The sequence below is a fragment of the Antennarius striatus genome, chromosome 18, assembly GCF_040054535.1.
Source record: "Antennarius striatus isolate MH-2024 chromosome 18, ASM4005453v1, whole genome shotgun sequence".
NCBI classification, from domain to species: domain Eukaryota; kingdom Metazoa; phylum Chordata; class Actinopteri; order Lophiiformes; family Antennariidae; genus Antennarius; species Antennarius striatus.
In genome coordinates this window covers 15452415-15470520 of record NC_090793.1, presented here as the reverse complement: position 1 = coordinate 15470520, position 18106 = coordinate 15452415, and the positions used below count along the sequence as shown (strand labels likewise).

Here is an 18106-nt window from a genome sequence, read left to right as displayed (position 1 = left end):
AGCAGACCTGTTGTTAATTATTTTGACTGTTCATTAGTATAACAACAACACAACTAAAGGGTCGTCAGTATTTCTAGTTGATTATTTACAACATCCATTTATTCATGCATGCATTCATTCATCTTCTTGACCACTTATTCCACTTTTTGTGGGTCACGTGGTTGCTGGAGCCTATCCTAGCTGACATACGGCAAGAAGCGGGGGACACTCCGAGCGCGACGCCAGTGCACTGCGGAGCCACACGAAAGACAAAACAACCACTCATGCTCACATTCACATCTACAGGCAAACTTAGAATGAGCAACTTAGCTATGGAACGACATTTCCCATGGTGCATTTCGGCTGCTGCACAAGCGCAGATTTGTTTATTTAGAAAGCAGCCGTCCATCCGGAAGCCTGTGAAATTGACCGAACGGGATGGTGCTTGGTAAAGTTTCTTGTCTTTTGAGTTTAGTGTATTCAACTATAATACAACTGTTATAAACGATGGAGTAGCACACGCAGCTTTCTATTTAGCTCATCTCAGGTTTGTGTGGACGACAGGGGCAGCTTTAATATGGACGGACAGGCTGGCTAATCGGCTAACTTAGCGGCTGGCAGCTAGCTGAAGCAGCGTTAGCTTACGGGCCGCTCCATTCAGACAGCAGCTTTGTAGTTTGACTTGACGTAAATGTGATTAGAATCTTCATTATCGTAACAGTTAAGTGTAATCTAACTGTGAGATGACGGTATGTGTCTGTGTGGTCAGTTTCCCTCTGGAAACAGGACAGGACAAGAACGTAGATAATCTGACACTGCGAAGACAGATAAAGGCTCTTACTGACTGCTTCTAGCATCTGATTTCATTGATGCTCCAAACTAACCTGGAGTTGTGTCGAGCATCAACCTCTAACAGCCTGCATCGAGTTTCAAACATATCTTTGAGTAAAAACAAGGCCAAAGTCAAGCTTATCTTATTTTAAACACAACGCTTCTGTCATTTCTGCGTAATTGCATCAACTTTTTTTAAACATACACAGAAATTCAGTTTTGTTTATATCAAATATCAGCGGCAGACTGACTGAGACTCAGGCTGCTTGTCTTTGTTACAGAGAACAACGAAGTTGCATGTAACCATAACCAAGGTGCAATTCCAACATAATGTAAAAGATAAGATCGAAGACAGTAAAGAGCTACAAAGCACATACATACATACATACTACTGTAAGAAATCTGACATGTACATGATTTGCACTGATACACATCGATTGTCTTCTTTCAAATTGTTATAAAAAGAGAGAACAGATCTGATGAACAAGTACTGGCTGTGCTTTTGAAAACAGGACAGTTTATATCAAATAACGCCTCATGAAGGAGGCTGTTGATTTTATTTTGATGCCTCTGAGTGTCAAGTGGTGTTGTCAGGGAATACAAGATTGTTTATCCAGTAGAGCTCCCTCTGGTGGTGGACATTATTGTTGCAGTTGTTTTGTCCATGTCTGCAGTTCTGTATAAAGAGAGTTTAGTTTGTTTTACTGATGAACATATCTGATGCTGATTTAAATGTTTGATCAAGACATTGAAAAAAACGAACTTTGTCCATTTGGTTTCAAAACTCAAAATAAATTTTTTTGAACACAAAACTAAATTTCTCTTCACCTGGTGCCTATATTGAGGCCCAATCATTTTTTATTTTTTTTCCGCGATCTTGTAAATGTACCTTGCTATAATGTGCTCTAAAATAATTGTGAATTAATTGTTTTTGAGATAATAAGGTCTCTCCAGATCCGCTTGGTGACTTAAAACATTTCTAGCACAAGTGATTTCTTGTTTCTTGTGTTTTCTGAGCAGGGATTAAATTAGAATCAAATGAGATTTGCTGAGATGTACTTTTTTGATTTCAGACTTTTTTGGTTTATAATTAAAAAGTGTTAAACAATCCCTGGACAGAGCCAAGTTTAACTTCTGATCCTGTGAGAACAGTGAGAAGACATGTATATAGTGAAAGGACCTATAAAGCTGGATTTTAAATCTCTCTTCTTTATATTTTATACTTTATTTGAAATATGACGTACAGTACTGCTTCTGCTGTCTCATTCTGAACACTACAGGTGTGATGGAGAGCTGAAGTGCTTGTCAGAGGAGTGATTAGGGCAGAGCATCCATGACTGAGTGCTTCCTGCCCCCCAGCAGCAGCCCTGCAGAGCTGCGCAGGGCTGAGCACCCAGGAGGTGTGGCCCGCACCCCCAGCTCTGAAGAGATAAGTCCCACTAAGTTCCCTGGCTTGTATCGCACCGGGGAACCATCGCCACCTCACGATGGACACCACCATGAGATACCTGACACCTACGTCTCAGATGATGACAAAGAACACGGGAAGAAAAAGAACAAGTTCAAGAAGAAGGAGAAAAGGAGTAAGAAATAATCCTGTAATTTAAGTTTATTGATCGTGGAAATAGCATTGTTGCAAAAACGTCTTGGCTCAAGGTCAATTTCCCAATATTTCACCTATTTTTCAGCTATTTTCCAAGTTTTTGTCAAGCTGCAAGAAATGACTGAATAGTTTGTGAACAATTTGTGATTTTTTTCCCCCACTGTTTTCATCTGTATGAGAAATGGTCGGCTTTCAGGAAAAATGCAGATTATAAGAAAAGGTTACATTTCACTGAGTAAACATGGGACATTTTTTAAAATCAGATTGATCTCTATTAACTGCTAGTTTCCTCTATCTATTCCCAGTATAATAGCACAACAATTTGATAACCTTGCATGTCAATGCCATTCTCTGGGGGGCACAGCGGACATTTGGCAGTTATTTCAGTTCTAACCGTGTCTGAAGAACACACTTTGGCTCACGATAAGACATTGGCAACATGCATGAAGTCAGTCCAGGTTAAGCATCGATTGACAGGATCTTTAGTATTTGTATTTGATTTAGTGTGAAGATTTGTGCCACATATTTCGAGGGCAGGTGAGTACCGAATCCTAACCTGGCTGGAGGATCTCCTCGGTGTACACCCTCCCTCGTTTTCAGCCAGTTGGCCGATCCATTCTGTGGGGTTTCCTTAGAGTATTTTTTGTTCATTGTCCGCTCAGTGTCAGGTTTTTCCATGACTGTTTAGCTCCAGCACCAGGGTGTAGTTGGAGAGAGGAAGGAATGGATAGTTTCAGAGCACACCCAGTGAGCCCAGGGAGGGTGGGTGTCCAGCAGCTTTGTGATAAACAGCCTGTTTGAAGAGGTCACTTTGCTACATGAAGGACAATCTATCCCAGAAAGAAGAGCCATGAGATGCAGTGGGAGCAATCTAAATCAGTAGTTGACCTGTTTTCTGAGTCCTCATTCTGCCCCTCCTTTGCTACCTCCTCTCACACATCTCTCTTCCCGCTTCACTGCAATTACACTTCTGTTGTAGGAGGTGGATGAAAAACCAGGAGGTGTTTCTCCCCTCGTATCTAACCCTATTTTTTTTTGCATCTTCCTCACAGCGGAAGGTTACGCTGCCTTTCAGGAGGACAGTTCAGCAGACGAAGCGGAGAGCCCTTCCAAGATGAAGCGTTCCAAAGGAATCCACGTGTTCAAGAAGCCCAGCTTCTCCAAGAAGAAGGAGAAGGACTTCAAGTTCAAAGAGAAAGGTCTGAAGGAGGACAAGACCAAGGATAAGAAATCGAAAGACCTGACGGCTGCAGACGTGGTGAAACAATGGAAAGAAAAGAAGAAGAAGAAGAAACCCACCTCAGAGGCAGAGCCGCTCCCAGTGGAGACCCCCACCTTCAGGCCCATTTTTGGAGCACCTTTGGCTGAAGCTGTCAAGAGAACCGCTCTCTATGATGGTATCCAGCTGCCAGCCATCTTCAGAGAGTGTGTGGACTACATCGAAAGCTATGGCATGAAATGTGAAGGCATCTACCGGGTGTCAGGTAGAGAAACCGAGACTGCTGACTTTTTTTTATCAATAGAATGAAGAAAACATTACTACTGGAAATTCTGTGAACCTGTTAATACGTCTTTCCTCCCAGGTATGAAGTCCAAGGTGGATGAGTTGAAGGCAGCGTATGACCGTGAGGAGTGTCCCTGCCTGGAGGAGTACGATCCACACACAGTGGCCAGCTTGCTGAAGCAGTACCTACGCGAGCTGCCCGAAAACCTGCTGGGCCGCGATCTGGCCCAGCGGTTCGAGGACGCCTGCGGGCGGCAAACGGAGGCCGAGAAGGTGACTGAGTTCCAGAGGCTGCTGACGGAGGTGGCGCCCATGAGCCGGCTGGTTCTCTCCTGGCTCATCACGCACATGGATCACGTCATCATCAGGGAGGCGGACACCAAGATGAACATACAGAATATCTCCATCGTTCTCAACCCAACCATACAGGTCAGAGAGCGAGTGTGTAGCTCATGGAAAGACATTGGATTTTTGAAATGAAGAATGAAAACGTCATGTAAAAAACACAAGAATAGAGAAGCCTAGAGCAGTAATTCTCAACAGCAAGAGAAAAACTAAAGAGTAAATAGAAAAATGGGTCTTTTGGGTTCAGCTCCTTCCCTCAAACAGACCTTTGCCTAGCAACACACTAGCTGATGTTTTAGAGTAACAGCTCATCTCCAAACTGCTGGCCCAGTTTGTTGAAGCTAATTTATTCCCATCAGGGACTTGTGAGCAGCTGCTCCACCCACTCTGAAACACCAGCAGCAGTAAATAGGCACCATACTAGTGATTTTTTTTTGTCCAGGTAAGGAGTAGAGCCCAGGATCATCTTGATCAGGTTATATGGAAATGTAGGAATTTCTTTAAGTGATGGGAGCGGTGCAAGGACTGTTTTTTTCCCCTTCATACTAAGGTTTCATACATGCAGTGTAAACACTATCCTGCAGAGCCAGAAAACTTGGACTGATTTGATCCATTTCAGATTGGGAACCGTGTTCTTTACATGTTCTTCACACACGTGAGGGAGCTGTTTGGAGACGTCGTCTTGAAGCCAGTGGTTCGGCCTCTCCGCTGGTCCAACATGGCCACGATGCCGGCGCTGCCTGAAACCCAGGAGAGCATCAAGGAAGAGATCCGACGTCAGGTGAGTTCAGGCAAATGTACTCATTCATGTCAAACAAGGCATTCAGAGACTGTAACATCCCGCGACACCCCTGAATTCAACATTTTACCCTGAATATTAAACCACCTTCTATCTGTATTACCTTTTCCCACACTCTGATAGACAGTTCAAAACACTTTTGAGTGAGTCTGAGACTCAGAGAACGTTTCCAACTTCTGGATGCCATCAGCCAATAGAATGCGGGTACGGTATCACGTGATTGCCTTCCAAAAATCCGCAATTAGTACAAAAGTTGAAATTTTATCTTGACCTTGTTTTCTCAAGGTCAAGGTCATCATCTCATGTTCATTTCATTTGCTGCCTGAGTAATGCGCTTTCTGTTTCATCTTTGTCACAAGTTTCTCCAGGCCTTGTTTGATTATTACGTACACGTGAAACTGCTCTGAGGTTTTAATGAACCTTTGATACATATTTAAAATGTGTTTAAAATGTGTGTTTTGTTTTAGGAATTCCTGTTGAACTGCCTGCACAGGGACCTGCAGGCTGGTGTGAAAGACCTGTCAAAAGAGGAGCGACTGTGGGAGGTTCAGAGAATCCTGACTGCTTTAAAACGCAAACTGAGGGAGGCCAAACGTCAGGTAGGGTTGTACTTACAATCATACCAGCATACTGTGAGCTGTGTGTTTCTTTAAAACTGTAATGTGAGTTTCCAGTCGACATAAGCATGATGATGAACTGCTGTTATTCAAAAGCACATCAATTTGTGTGCTTTTTGAATGCTATATGCAGTAATGTAATCCGGTAAAACAATAATGACCACAGACACAAATCGAAGTCTGTCTGCTTAATTTTTTGCTCACTGTTCTTTTTCTCTGCATCTTTCCCAATTTGGCCTTTTAGGAGTGTGAGAGTAAGATCGCCCAGGAGATAGCGAGCCTCTCAAAGGAAGATGTTTCAAAAGAAATAATGACTGAGAATGAAGAGGAAGTCATTAACCTCCTTTTAGCCCAGGTGAGTTTAAAACAGAAGATGTTTACAGACATAGTTGGACCAATACATTTCACCACGAGTCTGTAAACCTGAAATTTACTTTGCCAGCCTTAGTTAGAATAATTGCGTGTTTGCCCCACTTCCTCTGTGTAATCAGGAAAATGAGATCCTAACAGAGCAGGAGGAGCTGATCTCTCTAGAGCAGGTGCTCCGCAGGCAGATCGCAGCCGAGAAAGAAGAAATCGAGAGACTCCGAGCAGAGATCGCTGACATCCAGAGGTCAGACAAGACTGAAATGTTAATGTAGTAAATATGTTGTAATATTATAGCGTAATCAGAAATAAATCTCAAATGTTAATATGCTTTGTGCTCCTCAGTCGGCAGCAGGGTCGCAGCGAGACAGAGGAGTATTCATCAGATAGTGAAAGTGAGAGCGAAGATGAAGAAGAGCTGCAGATGATTCTAGAAGACCTGCAGAAACAGAACGAGGAACTGGAGGTGAGGAACGCTGAATATGTTTGCCCGAATGTTGGGTTTGAATGCTACTACCGTAAACTCCATCATATAAGCTGGTACCTTTATCACACACTTTGAACCTTGCAGCTTAAAAACAATGTGGCTAATCTAAAGATCTGGCCAAGTACAGTATTTTCCGCACTATTACGCGCACTGGACTATAAGGCGCACCCTCAATAATTTGTTTTATAATTTATTTAATATATAAGGCGCACCGGAATATAAGGCGCACACAATACAAATAAAATTTATTTGATAAACTGCAGCGGCTGTAGTTGCACAATCCGTCCACTAGATAGAGCCGCGCTGCTCAGGCAGTCATGATTGCATTCATGACTTCCTGACTACCTTTGAATGGCCCCTATTGTTATGTCAATAAGCCATTCTGAGCCTCATCAAGGAAACCTGAAGAAGAAGAAGTATACTTTATTTATCCCCGCAGGGAAATTACACAGTCACTCAGGTGTACATGTTCTGATCTGATCACTTGATCACTTTGCCATCTTACAAAGAAGTCAACACGCATATTAAAAATCCTGATATTAAAAACTGGTCAAATTCATTACGAGTGCAGTCAGTGCAAACAGAGCGGATTATTTCCTGATCTGAAGTTCAAAGCAGATATTTAAGCTCCGACGTTCGTCTTTGATTATTAATTAAATATTGTTTCGATCGGTCGGTAGTCCAGTCGGAGGTGAGGTGCAGCTATTTGCTGCTGTGTGTCCTAAACAATTTTTAACTAGTTTTTAATGTCAGGCTGCTAATTTACTGGCAAATATGACGCTGTTTTACTCCTAGAACTGACTTTAACGTTGGTGTCTCACCGCCGTGAATCTCACCGCACGTCGCTGCAGACAGAATACACAAGCCTGAATGCGCCCCTCCGCCGCCCCCCCAGAGCTATCAACTAAATTTGGAAATCAATTGCAGCACACCAGACATCTTTGTCTAGCAGTGACTCTGTTCTTGAAATTTCAGAAAAGGCTGGAAGTTCAGCTTTGAGGGTTATGACTGGTGGCCAGACTGCCGGCTTTTTGCAGTGATCATGTTTTTAACCAATATTAATATGAATATTAATCCATATATAAAACGCACCGGATTATAAGGCGCACTACGGGTTTATGAGACAATTTTAGGCTTTTAGGTGCGCCTTATAGTGCGAAAAATACGTTAATATCATTATTTTTGTCCATATGCTGAGTCCTTGAATGTCAAAATAAATATTTATAATATTTTTAGAGGTCTAGTTAGTGTGAAGTGTGACTTTAGGACAAAGAATCAGTTCAATGCAGTGCATTTCGCTGTTTCTCAAGCACAATCTCTGCTTTCAGAACAAAAACACCCATCTGAACCAGGCCATCCACGAAGAGCAGGAAGCCATCCTGGAGCTTCGCGTCCAGCTCCGTCTGCTGCAGAGCCACAAACTGCAGCAGGAGCTGACCGTCCAGCCGCTGGCCGAGCAGGCCCCGCCCACACAGCCCAGCCCGGAGCCCCGCAGCGAGGAGCAAGCCAAACGCTCCGCCAATGCCGCCTCTGCCAGCGGCGATGCCGTCGCCTCCACTGTCAAGGTGGCGAAGGATACTTCAAAGCCGTCTCCGAGCAAAGACAAGCGCGACAACAACATGTGAGATGTCGTCTTCACGATGAATGTGATGGATCTGCGCTGCTGTACGTACCTGCCGCTGGTCAGTTGTCCTTTAGTGTTACTCGTTTGCCACCGAAGATTTCACTTTGCTGGATCCTGAGTTCTTTCCTAAATGTGTGAACTAAAAGACAGTCAAGATAAATCTGATACCATCTTTGGCTGCTTGACTCTTTCAGCAGAAATAAAATGCATTGTTTCAAATTTTTCCATGCAAAACACACATAATAAAAAATAGAGTAGCAGGCTGCGGTGGGCCAGTAGCTGCTGCAGAAAGAAATCAGGTGGACCATATTAAATTCAGAGTGCCAAGCCCGTATGAAGGAAGGATGAGCTACAGGAGAATGACTTGCCAGTTTGTCATAAAGATTATATTTCTTATGTAACAGTTCAGAACATGAGCACTTATCAGTCGTTAAACCAATCCCTGTATCTCACCCCACCCCGCTCACCTAGATTGTAGTTTGAAACGTTAGGGTTGAGACCACTGTGCCATACCTGAAGATGCCAGACTGGATCTGTTTCCCAGAGAACCACTAATACAAAAGCTCTTTGAATAATGAAGAATTTATGATTGGTCTATATTATATATTTAAGCTGTATTTTGAAAGAAAATTCATGGCTATTCAATAAATACATTTAATTTTCAAGTATTTAGTAATATATGAATACATGTCTAAGTATATTGTAGATGCTTTCTTTTTTTCTGAACAGCAGATGACCAACAACGAAACACTAGAAAAGACGTTTGTCTCGTTTCATCATGGAGCAACGTGTCTGTCATAGTGATAATCCATAAAATGTGTGCACAGACACGAAGGAGGGCCTGTTTAGTTTTTTGTGTGTATTTGATTGTGTTTCTGAACTCTAGTGTGGAATTATTGTTCAAGGTAGAAGGTGAAAGTGTGTGTTAAAAAAAACAAACAATAAAACCCATCAGTCATTTAAATTCACAACTATGACTATTGCAAAGTACTGTCAATGAGTTTAATGTATAAGACATGGCCTGATGTATTTACCATTACTGTATATTATTGTAAAATTGCAAGCATACTGTTACTATGTTTTATTTTTTATCATCCATGACCAGTATGGAGAATGCTTGGGTGACTTTCCTCGCTCTGGTCTTGTGCGAACCGAAGCCATGGCATCTGGACTTGTGATTTAACGCGTTATTTGATCACTTGACTGAAACGGATCGAAGCTACTTTGTGCTCAGACGCTTTTTTTCATTTGGTTATTTCCATAAAGGTCCAAGCTTTTGTAACTTATTGTTGCAAACAGAAAAATGCTGTGAAGAATAAATTGTCAATCTGAATAATGTCTATGATTATCTTTTATCTATTACATATACTAATATTTACACTTTTTTATGTAAACGTTTGCTGTAACTAGTCCATATTTGGTGCTTCCTTTTTCCTGAACGCGTCTCTCCCCCAGCATAACGAGGTTGGAAAACAAATAGTTGACAACTGTTTGGGGGAGTACATGTAATTATTTGATTCACAGTCATAATCACGGCATTGTACCAAGAGATGGCAAACCGCAAGATTGTTTTGTAATCTTTTGAACTGGTTTACGATTCAGAAAGTACACTATCTGCATCAAGCGCGCCAGAAACAGACCGGATATAACAGATTGTTTCAAAATTGAAGCATACCATAAGTTTATTAGAAACAATAACAATTTTTGTCAGCATTTCTTCTTAATACAGTGTTTGCAGGTGAGTAAAGTAATTAAAGTCTAATTTTCAGTATTGTGTGAGTGTCCCTGTCATGTGAGTAATTGTGTTGGGTACATCATTGTGTCTGAACATTAATCACACCATATTGCCGGAAGTATTTGCTCACATCTTTTTTTGTACATATGAACTTGAGTGGCATCGCATTCGTAAATCCTTTAATTACTTTATTTATTTTTAGAGATTTTTTTTTGTCCACCTCCCGGTCCCCAGTCCAGGACCCAGTCAGTGGACTGAACTGCTGCCAGTACAGTATGGTGTTATGTGTGAAGCCAATAGTTACACTTTCACTTGAGGTATTCAAAAACATTTTTTAAATTTGGTTCTGTTTTTGTAAACTACGCGATTGTTCCAATTTATGATTCTTTGTAACCACACGACTGAACTACTCAACTCCTCATAATGCAGTCAAAGTAAGCTTTTATTTTGAAAGTACAACCGGATGTTGTACTTGTCATTTCCACCGTTAGTCGGCGATGGACGGTCAGTCTGCTGTAGGGGCTGGGTCTCTCTGATCCCAGAAGAGAAAAAAAATCTGAATTTAAAGGATGACTGGACAAAGACGCCGAACAAACACTGTCGAATAATGATTTAAAAGCCCTGAAGACTCATTATGGCCATACGGGAGCTCAAGGTCTGCCTTCTGGGGGTGAGTGTTGTTGTTGGTCCACTTGTGGGCAGGATTTCCTCTGATGGAAAACATTTTGATGTTCGCCTTCAGATGCTGCTGACTAAATGTTGTGTCAGGAAAGTTAAAAACAACGCAGATAAAGTTAAACTTATTGTTGAGAAACCGTTGCTATTATGAGCCGGTGGGCGCAGCGCGGGTTCTATTTTACATGTCGCTCTTCGTTATGTGTGAACACTTAAATTTAACGCGTGTTTTTACTGGATTTGGAAACTTTTCTGAGCCGTTCTGACAGTATATTTGTTCTGATGACGTCATCATCACCAGACAACCCGCTAGAAGCGACTAGCTAGGATTCCTGATGAGCTAGCATGACAGCTGTTAACGGGGGCTTCAGAGGCAGTAACGGGGGCTTCAGAGGCAGTAACGGGGGCTTCAGACACGGTAACGGGGGCTTCAGAGGCAGTAACGGGGGCTTCAGAGGCAGTAACGGGGGCTTTAGACATGGTAACGGGGGCTTTAGACATGGTAACGGGGGCTTCAGAGGCAGTAACGGGGGCTTCAGAGGCAGTAACGGGGGCTTTAGACATGGTAACGGGGGCTTTAGACATGGTAACGGGGGCTTCAGAGGCAGTAACGGGGGCTTCAGAGGCAGTAACGGGGGTTTCAGACACGGTAACGGGGCTTCAGAGGCAGTAACGGGGGCTTCAGAGGCAGTAACGGGGGCTTCAGACATGGTAACGGGGGCTTCAGAGGTAGTAACGGGGGCTTCAGAGGCAGTAACGGGGGCTTCAGAGGTAGTAACGGGGGCTTCAGAGGCAGTAACGGGGGCTTCAGAGGCAGTAACGGGGGCTTCAGGGCCTTTGTTGGGCTCCATGCTGGGTCCCAGTGGGGCCTCTAGGAGCCACTTCAGCAGGTCCCCGCCTGAAGCTGTTGACTTGCTGACTAAGCAGTTTGTTAGTGAACCACAGACAGGCTGTCTGCGGTTCAAACTGTCTGTCTGCCTTGTTAACCTACAAGCAGTCATTCACGTCGTGTATTTATCAGGGTTATTGTTAAGTTAACTATTAACTGAGTAAGTTCGACTGGTGCTATCGGTATTTACTGTGTTTACTAACCTGAATAACATCTCTCAAAAGAACACACATTTTACAATCAGACTTTAAAACATTATTATCTGACTTACTTAATTGGAGTCAAAAGTTGTTGTTTTTTTCTATTAATGCCCAAATTAACATAACAGACCCATGATCCAACTCCAAAATTTGCACACAAAGCTGAAGAGAAATGGATTCATTTATGCTGGAAAGCATCAGGATAAGCCACGTTCTTCTCTGGAGCAATGAAACAAAACTGGAGAGGAGGAAGGAGAATGAAACGAGCTGGAAGAACATCCTACCTGCAGGGAACCTGCTGTGATGCTGTGGTCAGCATCTGGAACATCTGGAGTTATGGGGGGGCAGGAACTCAGCCCACTGACCTAGTTTTCTCAAGGTCTAGGTCATCATCTCATTTTCATCCCCTTTTCTGCCTGAGTAATGTACTTTTGTTTTATCTTTCTATCTATCAGTAGTTGCTCTGTGATTCTCGGAGAGAAATAAACAAAAATTACAGCAAATTTGGAGCAAAATTTGATGAAATTCTGCAGCAACAAGAATCCCAACAAAACAAGTAAAAAGCTCATGTGGTGGACATGTGACTCTAGAGTCGCCTAATCAATGGGGTCAGCATTCATTGTCAGTGTGTGTGTGTGTGTGTGTGTGTGTGTGTGTGTGTGTGTGTGTGTGTGTGTGTGTGTGTGTGTGTATGACCTGATTTTAGGACACTGGAGTTGGGAAATCAAGCATCGTTTGCCGATTCGTACAGGATCATTTTGACCACAACATTAGTCCCACAATAGGGTAAGTCCAGTGGTCGCAGGAATAAGAGGAATGTTTGTCACTTGTGCTCCATTCAAGTGGGATGTTTATATATTTAATTTAATTTACACAAAAACATAATGTTTGATATTGGAGAAAAAGATCTTACAAAGTGAACAGAGAGAATGTACATCAGTATCTGCTGCACTAAATTAAAAATGGTTTTTAAAATGAGAATTCTTCTGTTGTACATTAATGCTAAGGCTTTTTGTCCTCAAGGGGATGATATAAATAGAAATCAAGTTGATTATTTATTTGTTTGTTGTTGTTTTTCTCTAATGGGAGCCCAGTGCTAATTGTATTTGTTTCATGCCAAAATTTTACTGATTTGACTCATATGTTTCCTAGTTAGACGCATAATGAAAACTTGTCTTTATCATCCTCAGTGCTTCATTTCTGACCAAAACAGTGCCGTGTGGAAACGAACTGCACAAATTCCTCATCTGGGATACTGCTGGTCAGGAACGAGTGAGTGTGGCGGTTCAACACATTTCTCATGAATTTATTAGCCATACGTTAGCACACATGACCCCTGTGTATGAATCATGGTTTTAAAATAGGTTCATTCCATTTCACACTGGGGAGCTACTAGTGACAGCCGTTTCACTGCTGGTGTTTATTATGTTATGAAGTTATTAACAGGCAGGAACTACGATGATTCATTGGATGCAGAGGTCGTAGGACTGTGACATCATAAAGTGGAAGTGTTTAACCAGACCAGATGCTTACAGCACGGAAAAACCAGCAAGCATTTTATGCTTGTATGTAGAAATCATAAATGGAGAGTTCCGTTTCACCCTGATCCGGGAATAGAATCAGTCAAAAACATGAAGTAGGACAACAAGAAATCAAGAGTGATTGACGGAGGAGGAGGAGTGTGGGCTACATTTGTTGTAGCATGAGGTAACTGCAATTATTTAGCATAACGTTCAATAAATTCACCTGAATGAAACAAATGTTATATTTATGATTTTCACTGAATTTTCCACTTCTTATGTTTGATAGTTACTGATGTCTAGTCGTGCATTTTCTGCTGTGAGTGGAGAATTACGTAAATTAGCCTTTAGTGCCAACGGGGTACTCTCTATTTATTGATATGAACATCATGGATTGTTTTAGTGGCAAAGCCAAACTGCTGTGTTGTTTTATAAACCCTGTTGGCCTGTTTGTGACACTTTACATACTAGAGTCTAGATATTCATGTTGGTATTGTTGGCTGTTCTTCTTAATGAGGAATATTTGTATGATTAATCTGTGATTTTTATCATGTTTTGTGTGTATTTGATGTTACATTCATCTGTGACAGGGGTTGTGTTGTTAGTTAACGCTAAGATTGAAGATCATGGTGTGCAGTTTACATAGATTTTATAAAGCACTTTGGGGAGGGGGGTACGGTACTGATTGACATTTTGATTGCTCAAACTTACTACTACTATAACCACTATAAATGTGTTACCTTTTTTTTTTAGTTTCACTCATTAGCTCCTATGTACTACAGAGGATCAGCCGCTGCCGTCATTGTCTACGACATAACTAAACTGGTAAGAATGGAACTTAAAGAATTTAAATTAAAAATCCACAGACCAGACATCTGTCTCATAAAGCAGGTTTAACAAACCCTGAATCAAATCTGTGAGTCTGGCTTCACCTAACCTGAGCTTAATCAGCTCAGAGTAGGTTCATCCGTAGTTCAGTAGGTGCAACAAAATTATGAAAAGCCATCATCAATCGAGCCCTGATCCAACGATCCTTGATGGGATCCTAAAAGAAATTAAATTTACTAATCTGAATCTGAGGTTGCAGCACAATGTCATTAAGAGAATAAAATTTCAAATTCATTTATCAGATTTCTCCATCATTCATCAGCAATCCTGTAAAACTCGTCCATGATGGCTTTGGGGGTTTATTTCCAGGGAAATGGACAAACTGGGGTAAAAGCTGTTTCAAGGCGAGGCGCAGTGAACATCTCCCATATTGTGTAAAAAATTACTGTTTGCAAAAAACCAAAAACCACAGTGCTACACACAATACCTGCTGGGATGTGAGAGCACCACTGCAATTTGTTATACTGCAAGTGTGAGGGATACTCATCTTACTCTGAGTTAAATTACCTCCCTTTGTGAAACAGGAAATCCTGAGTTTCCCCTCATTTCAGGGTTAACTTATTCAAAGTTTCACTAAACCTGCTCCGTGAAACGGCCCTCAGATTATGAAAAAGCAAAAATGAATCAACACCCTTTTTCCTCTCCTGTCAACATCTGGGGGCTTGTGTCCCACTGGAGCAGAGACAAAGTCAGTTCACACTCTGCTCGGTGTAAAATGTAATTTCCATCAGTGTAGAATGTCTTGTTTCCATGACCTACACATGTGATTCTTTCCTGATCTGTTCATGGAAACTTCACGTAAAGCATCAAGGAATGCAGCGAGTGTGAAACAATTTGTAGAAAGTGTTGACCCATATTTTCGTTGATCACCTTTCCTGAAGTTGAGCATGTTGTGGATTTTTTTTTTTTTTCAGGATTCTTTCCAGACACTGAAGAAATGGGTAAAGGAGTTAAAAGAACACGGTCCAGAGGACATTGTTGTAGCAATAGCAGGGAACAAGAACGACTTAGGGGATATCAGGTGAGTTTTTCTTAAAATTTCGTAAAGAAACTACATCTGAGGGACATGATGGTGATTTTAGTTAGCTACTTTCATCAAAGGCTCACTTTCAAGAGTTTAAAATCTTCTTGAATTAGCACTGGTGCTATAACAGAATAATTAGCTCATCAGACAAAACACACAAAATATTTCCTTGCTTTACTCATTGGATGCAGGGCTGTTCAAACATCCAGCATAACAGACTGGACATAACAGATAACGTGTTTAACCAAGTGTCCACATCTTTGTTCACATAAAACAATAAGTACAACAATAATCTTGTTATACCTCTCATTTTAAGTTTACTTTTCTGGCAAAATCAAGTCTCAATTGTCATCTTCAGAAGAATATGCTTGTATGTCTTCTTTTTCCAGCAGCAAAGAAAAGCAAACGCCTTGAAACATTGATTAAATACAGTCTATGCTGGCTTCCGTAAATCCCATTTTTTTATAAGGAAAGTCCCTTTTGGATATATTTTTATATATCATACTATACTACCATACTGTACTATAATATGTGTAATTCATCTATGACATAGAAAACAAGTTAATACATGATCTGTAGTGATGGAATGAATGAACACAGACGATTTGACTTCAGACCCTTGTTAACTGTGAAACTGCATGCATACTTATTTTAATGTCCTTGGTTTTCACAGGGAAGTTCCTATGAAGGAAGCCAAGGAGTTTGCTGAATCAATTGCAGCTATTTTCATCGAGACGAGCGCCAGAAATGCTGTCAATGTTGAGGAGCTCTTTCAGAAAATCAGTAGGTGTCATCACTTTGCTGCATGCTGTGTGTTACTCCTATCCCAGCAGACTACAGACGAGACGCGGGTTATCGCATCGTGGAGCCTCATGATGGACGGCTGTTTTATTATGTGCCATATATTCAAATTTGTACGTGATTCTTACTCATGATAATAAGAACTAATGTGCAGGTATGTAAGTTTACTCTCATCTGTCATTAGGTGATGGGGAATATTGCTTTATAGGTTAATTATTATAGGTTAATTTATTTATTTGGCTTTTTCACATTTAAATTATTTACATTTCTAGACACATTGTATATCAATTTACTGATATATTGCTTTTTACCAATGGTTGGAACATCTATGTCTTTGCCAGAAACTGAATCTCATATATCTCTTTCTTAGTACTAAATTGTCTTTATATATTTGACACAGGTTAGTATTGGTTTGAAAATCTATTTCATGCCCAGAAAGTCACATTCTTAAAACTGTTTGAGCTGCCATGACGCCTCTGCCACTGACACTTTTCTGTGTTTAGGTAAACAGATTCCCCCCATAGAAAATCCTGAGGTGGAGAGCACCGAGTCCTTTAAACTCACCAGGCAGCCTGTTCCGTCCACCAGGAGGTGCTGCTAGTGCTGGCAGCAGCTGATGTGATGACCTCCTTCAGCACCAGAGACCCCACCAGCACAGCACATAGTCCACAGTGCACACAGTGTCTTATTCCTGGGCAAGAGGAGACAGTGGACAGACAGATGTCAGCTTGCCCATGTGGTCAACTGCAACCAGAAACAGAAGAACTCATCATCTGTATTATGTCATTGCACATTTATTTCATTTAACTGTGCTGTGCTCTCGATTGACGTGGCCCGGAAGCAGGAAGTCTTCAGTTTGTCCCCACATGTGGTGTTTTGTCTGAATTTCAATATCATTATTGGCTACTACTGGGACCAGCAGTGCAATTGTTTACATGAGGGTTTGGTCAAGACGTTTTCTACATGCTAAAACTTGTTGTCTGAGGTTTCACTACAGGGAATGGCTGTGTGTAACCCATACGTTTCCATGTATTTTTGTAACTGTAAATGGAAGAAAAGATCTGCGTGTATTAACTCTAAACACAACAAAGCTCTTCACATTCTAAAATAGTTGTGCTCTGCACGCCAACCAAACTCTTAAAGAAGTTATAGCAAACTAATTCTAAACCAATCAGTTTTTTATTGAGAAAATTGTTAAAATGGTAACATGAAAATATTATTTTGTTAAATTATGTACAAAGAATTATGTTTGCTTATATTTCTTCATCTGGTGTGCCCCTTAAATTGACCACTTGGGAAATTTGTAGCAGCACCTTTGCATATAATTAAGAATATATAAATTTTACTTTTTTCTAAGGGCTGAAGCAGTTAGAATTCACCACAACAGTATTCATTCATAAAACAATGAACCTTGACTGAGATTTCCTGTGTTTCTGGTTTTTCATTGCCAATGCTTAAAGCAAACAAGTCATTTCATGTTATTCTTTTTTTTGTATTGTTTTTATCAACATTAGCTAATTTAGCTAAATTAATAGTTCTTATCATAGAGGTATTTGCTGATGTTGTCTTAAATGCAATGCCATCTGAGACTGCTTACTGGGTAAAAAAATAATGCAAGCACGCATCCCAGAAAGTCGTGTGCCCTCACTTCTCTGACTCCAGAATTTCCATGGGAATATGCAACACAAAGATTTTCTGAATCTGAAAGTTTAAATTGAATTTGGGGCTGATTGTTGGGCCACACATACAGGGATGTCTGATTTATCAGCAGTTTATAAAGATCGGATTTTTCAGAGCAGCTTTGCCTGACATTTACGATATGAATCTGACGTTATTAAAATATTTTCTTCAAGCCTAAATGTTGGTATATCAGTCATGGAAGTGCCTCTTTTTTTAAATGCATACAGTTAGCGCATGAATTACATGATCTGTATCGGCTACCTGAATTTTTAAGCAGATGTATCTGTAGTCACTGTTATACACACGTGGACATCATTGTTGGTACTCCTCTCTCTTAATGAAAGAAAATCCCACAATGGTCGATGAAACAAGTTAAAAATGACAAAAGTAATAATAAAATTATACTAAAAATTTACCAATGAAAACCACACATTGCTTTTGAATTTTGGTTCAAGAAAATTTTTTTTTTTTTTTTAAACTAATGAAACAGGGTCAGACAAAAATGATGGTACCCTAAGAAATGTTTGAAAATAATTTGA

At 40.9% G+C, this 18106-nt stretch overlaps 2 protein-coding genes across 2 annotated transcripts; both read left to right on the top strand.

Annotated features, from left to right (window-relative positions):
• The first annotated feature begins 363 nt into the window (after positions 1-363).
• On the top strand, positions 364-9482 carry ralbp1 (ralA binding protein 1). Its single transcript, XM_068340437.1, has 10 exons — positions 364-427; positions 2091-2393; positions 3466-3897; positions 3997-4346; positions 4882-5043; positions 5529-5660; positions 5923-6033; positions 6170-6291; positions 6390-6510; positions 7860-9482. The coding sequence occupies exons 2-10, from the start codon at positions 2144-2146 to the stop codon at positions 8154-8156; spliced, it is 1977 nt and encodes a 658-aa protein (XP_068196538.1). The 5' UTR covers positions 364-427; positions 2091-2143; the 3' UTR covers positions 8157-9482.
• Positions 9483-10388: 906 nt separating this feature from the next.
• rab31 (RAB31, member RAS oncogene family) lies at positions 10389-17982 on the top strand. Its single transcript, XM_068341331.1, has 7 exons — positions 10389-10560; positions 12361-12440; positions 12845-12926; positions 13928-13999; positions 14977-15083; positions 15760-15869; positions 16391-17982. Exons 1-7 carry the CDS (start codon positions 10525-10527, stop codon positions 16486-16488), a joined length of 585 nt encoding a protein of 194 aa, XP_068197432.1. The 5' UTR covers positions 10389-10524; the 3' UTR covers positions 16489-17982.
• Positions 17983-18106: the final 124 nt, after the last annotated feature.

Excerpts from the sequence above, each read along its gene's own strand:
- ralbp1 (XM_068340437.1), top strand. The coding sequence starts at position 2,144 with ATGACTGAGTGCTTCCTGCCCCCCAGCAGCAGCCCTGCAGAGCTGCGC. Across the intron at positions 6,034-6,169 it reads TTAACCTCCTTTTAGCCCAG|GAAAATGAGATCCTAACAGA; the intron begins GTGAGTTTAAAA and ends CTGTGTAATCAG. Across the intron at positions 6,511-7,859 it reads AACAGAACGAGGAACTGGAG|AACAAAAACACCCATCTGAA; the intron begins GTGAGGAACGCT and ends CTCTGCTTTCAG.
- rab31 (XM_068341331.1), top strand. The coding sequence starts at position 10,525 with ATGGCCATACGGGAGCTCAAGGTCTGCCTTCTGGGG. Across the intron at positions 10,561-12,360 it reads TCAAGGTCTGCCTTCTGGGG|GACACTGGAGTTGGGAAATC; the intron begins GTGAGTGTTGTT and ends ACCTGATTTTAG. Across the intron at positions 15,870-16,390 it reads GGAGCTCTTTCAGAAAATCA|GTAAACAGATTCCCCCCATA; the intron begins GTAGGTGTCATC and ends TTCTGTGTTTAG.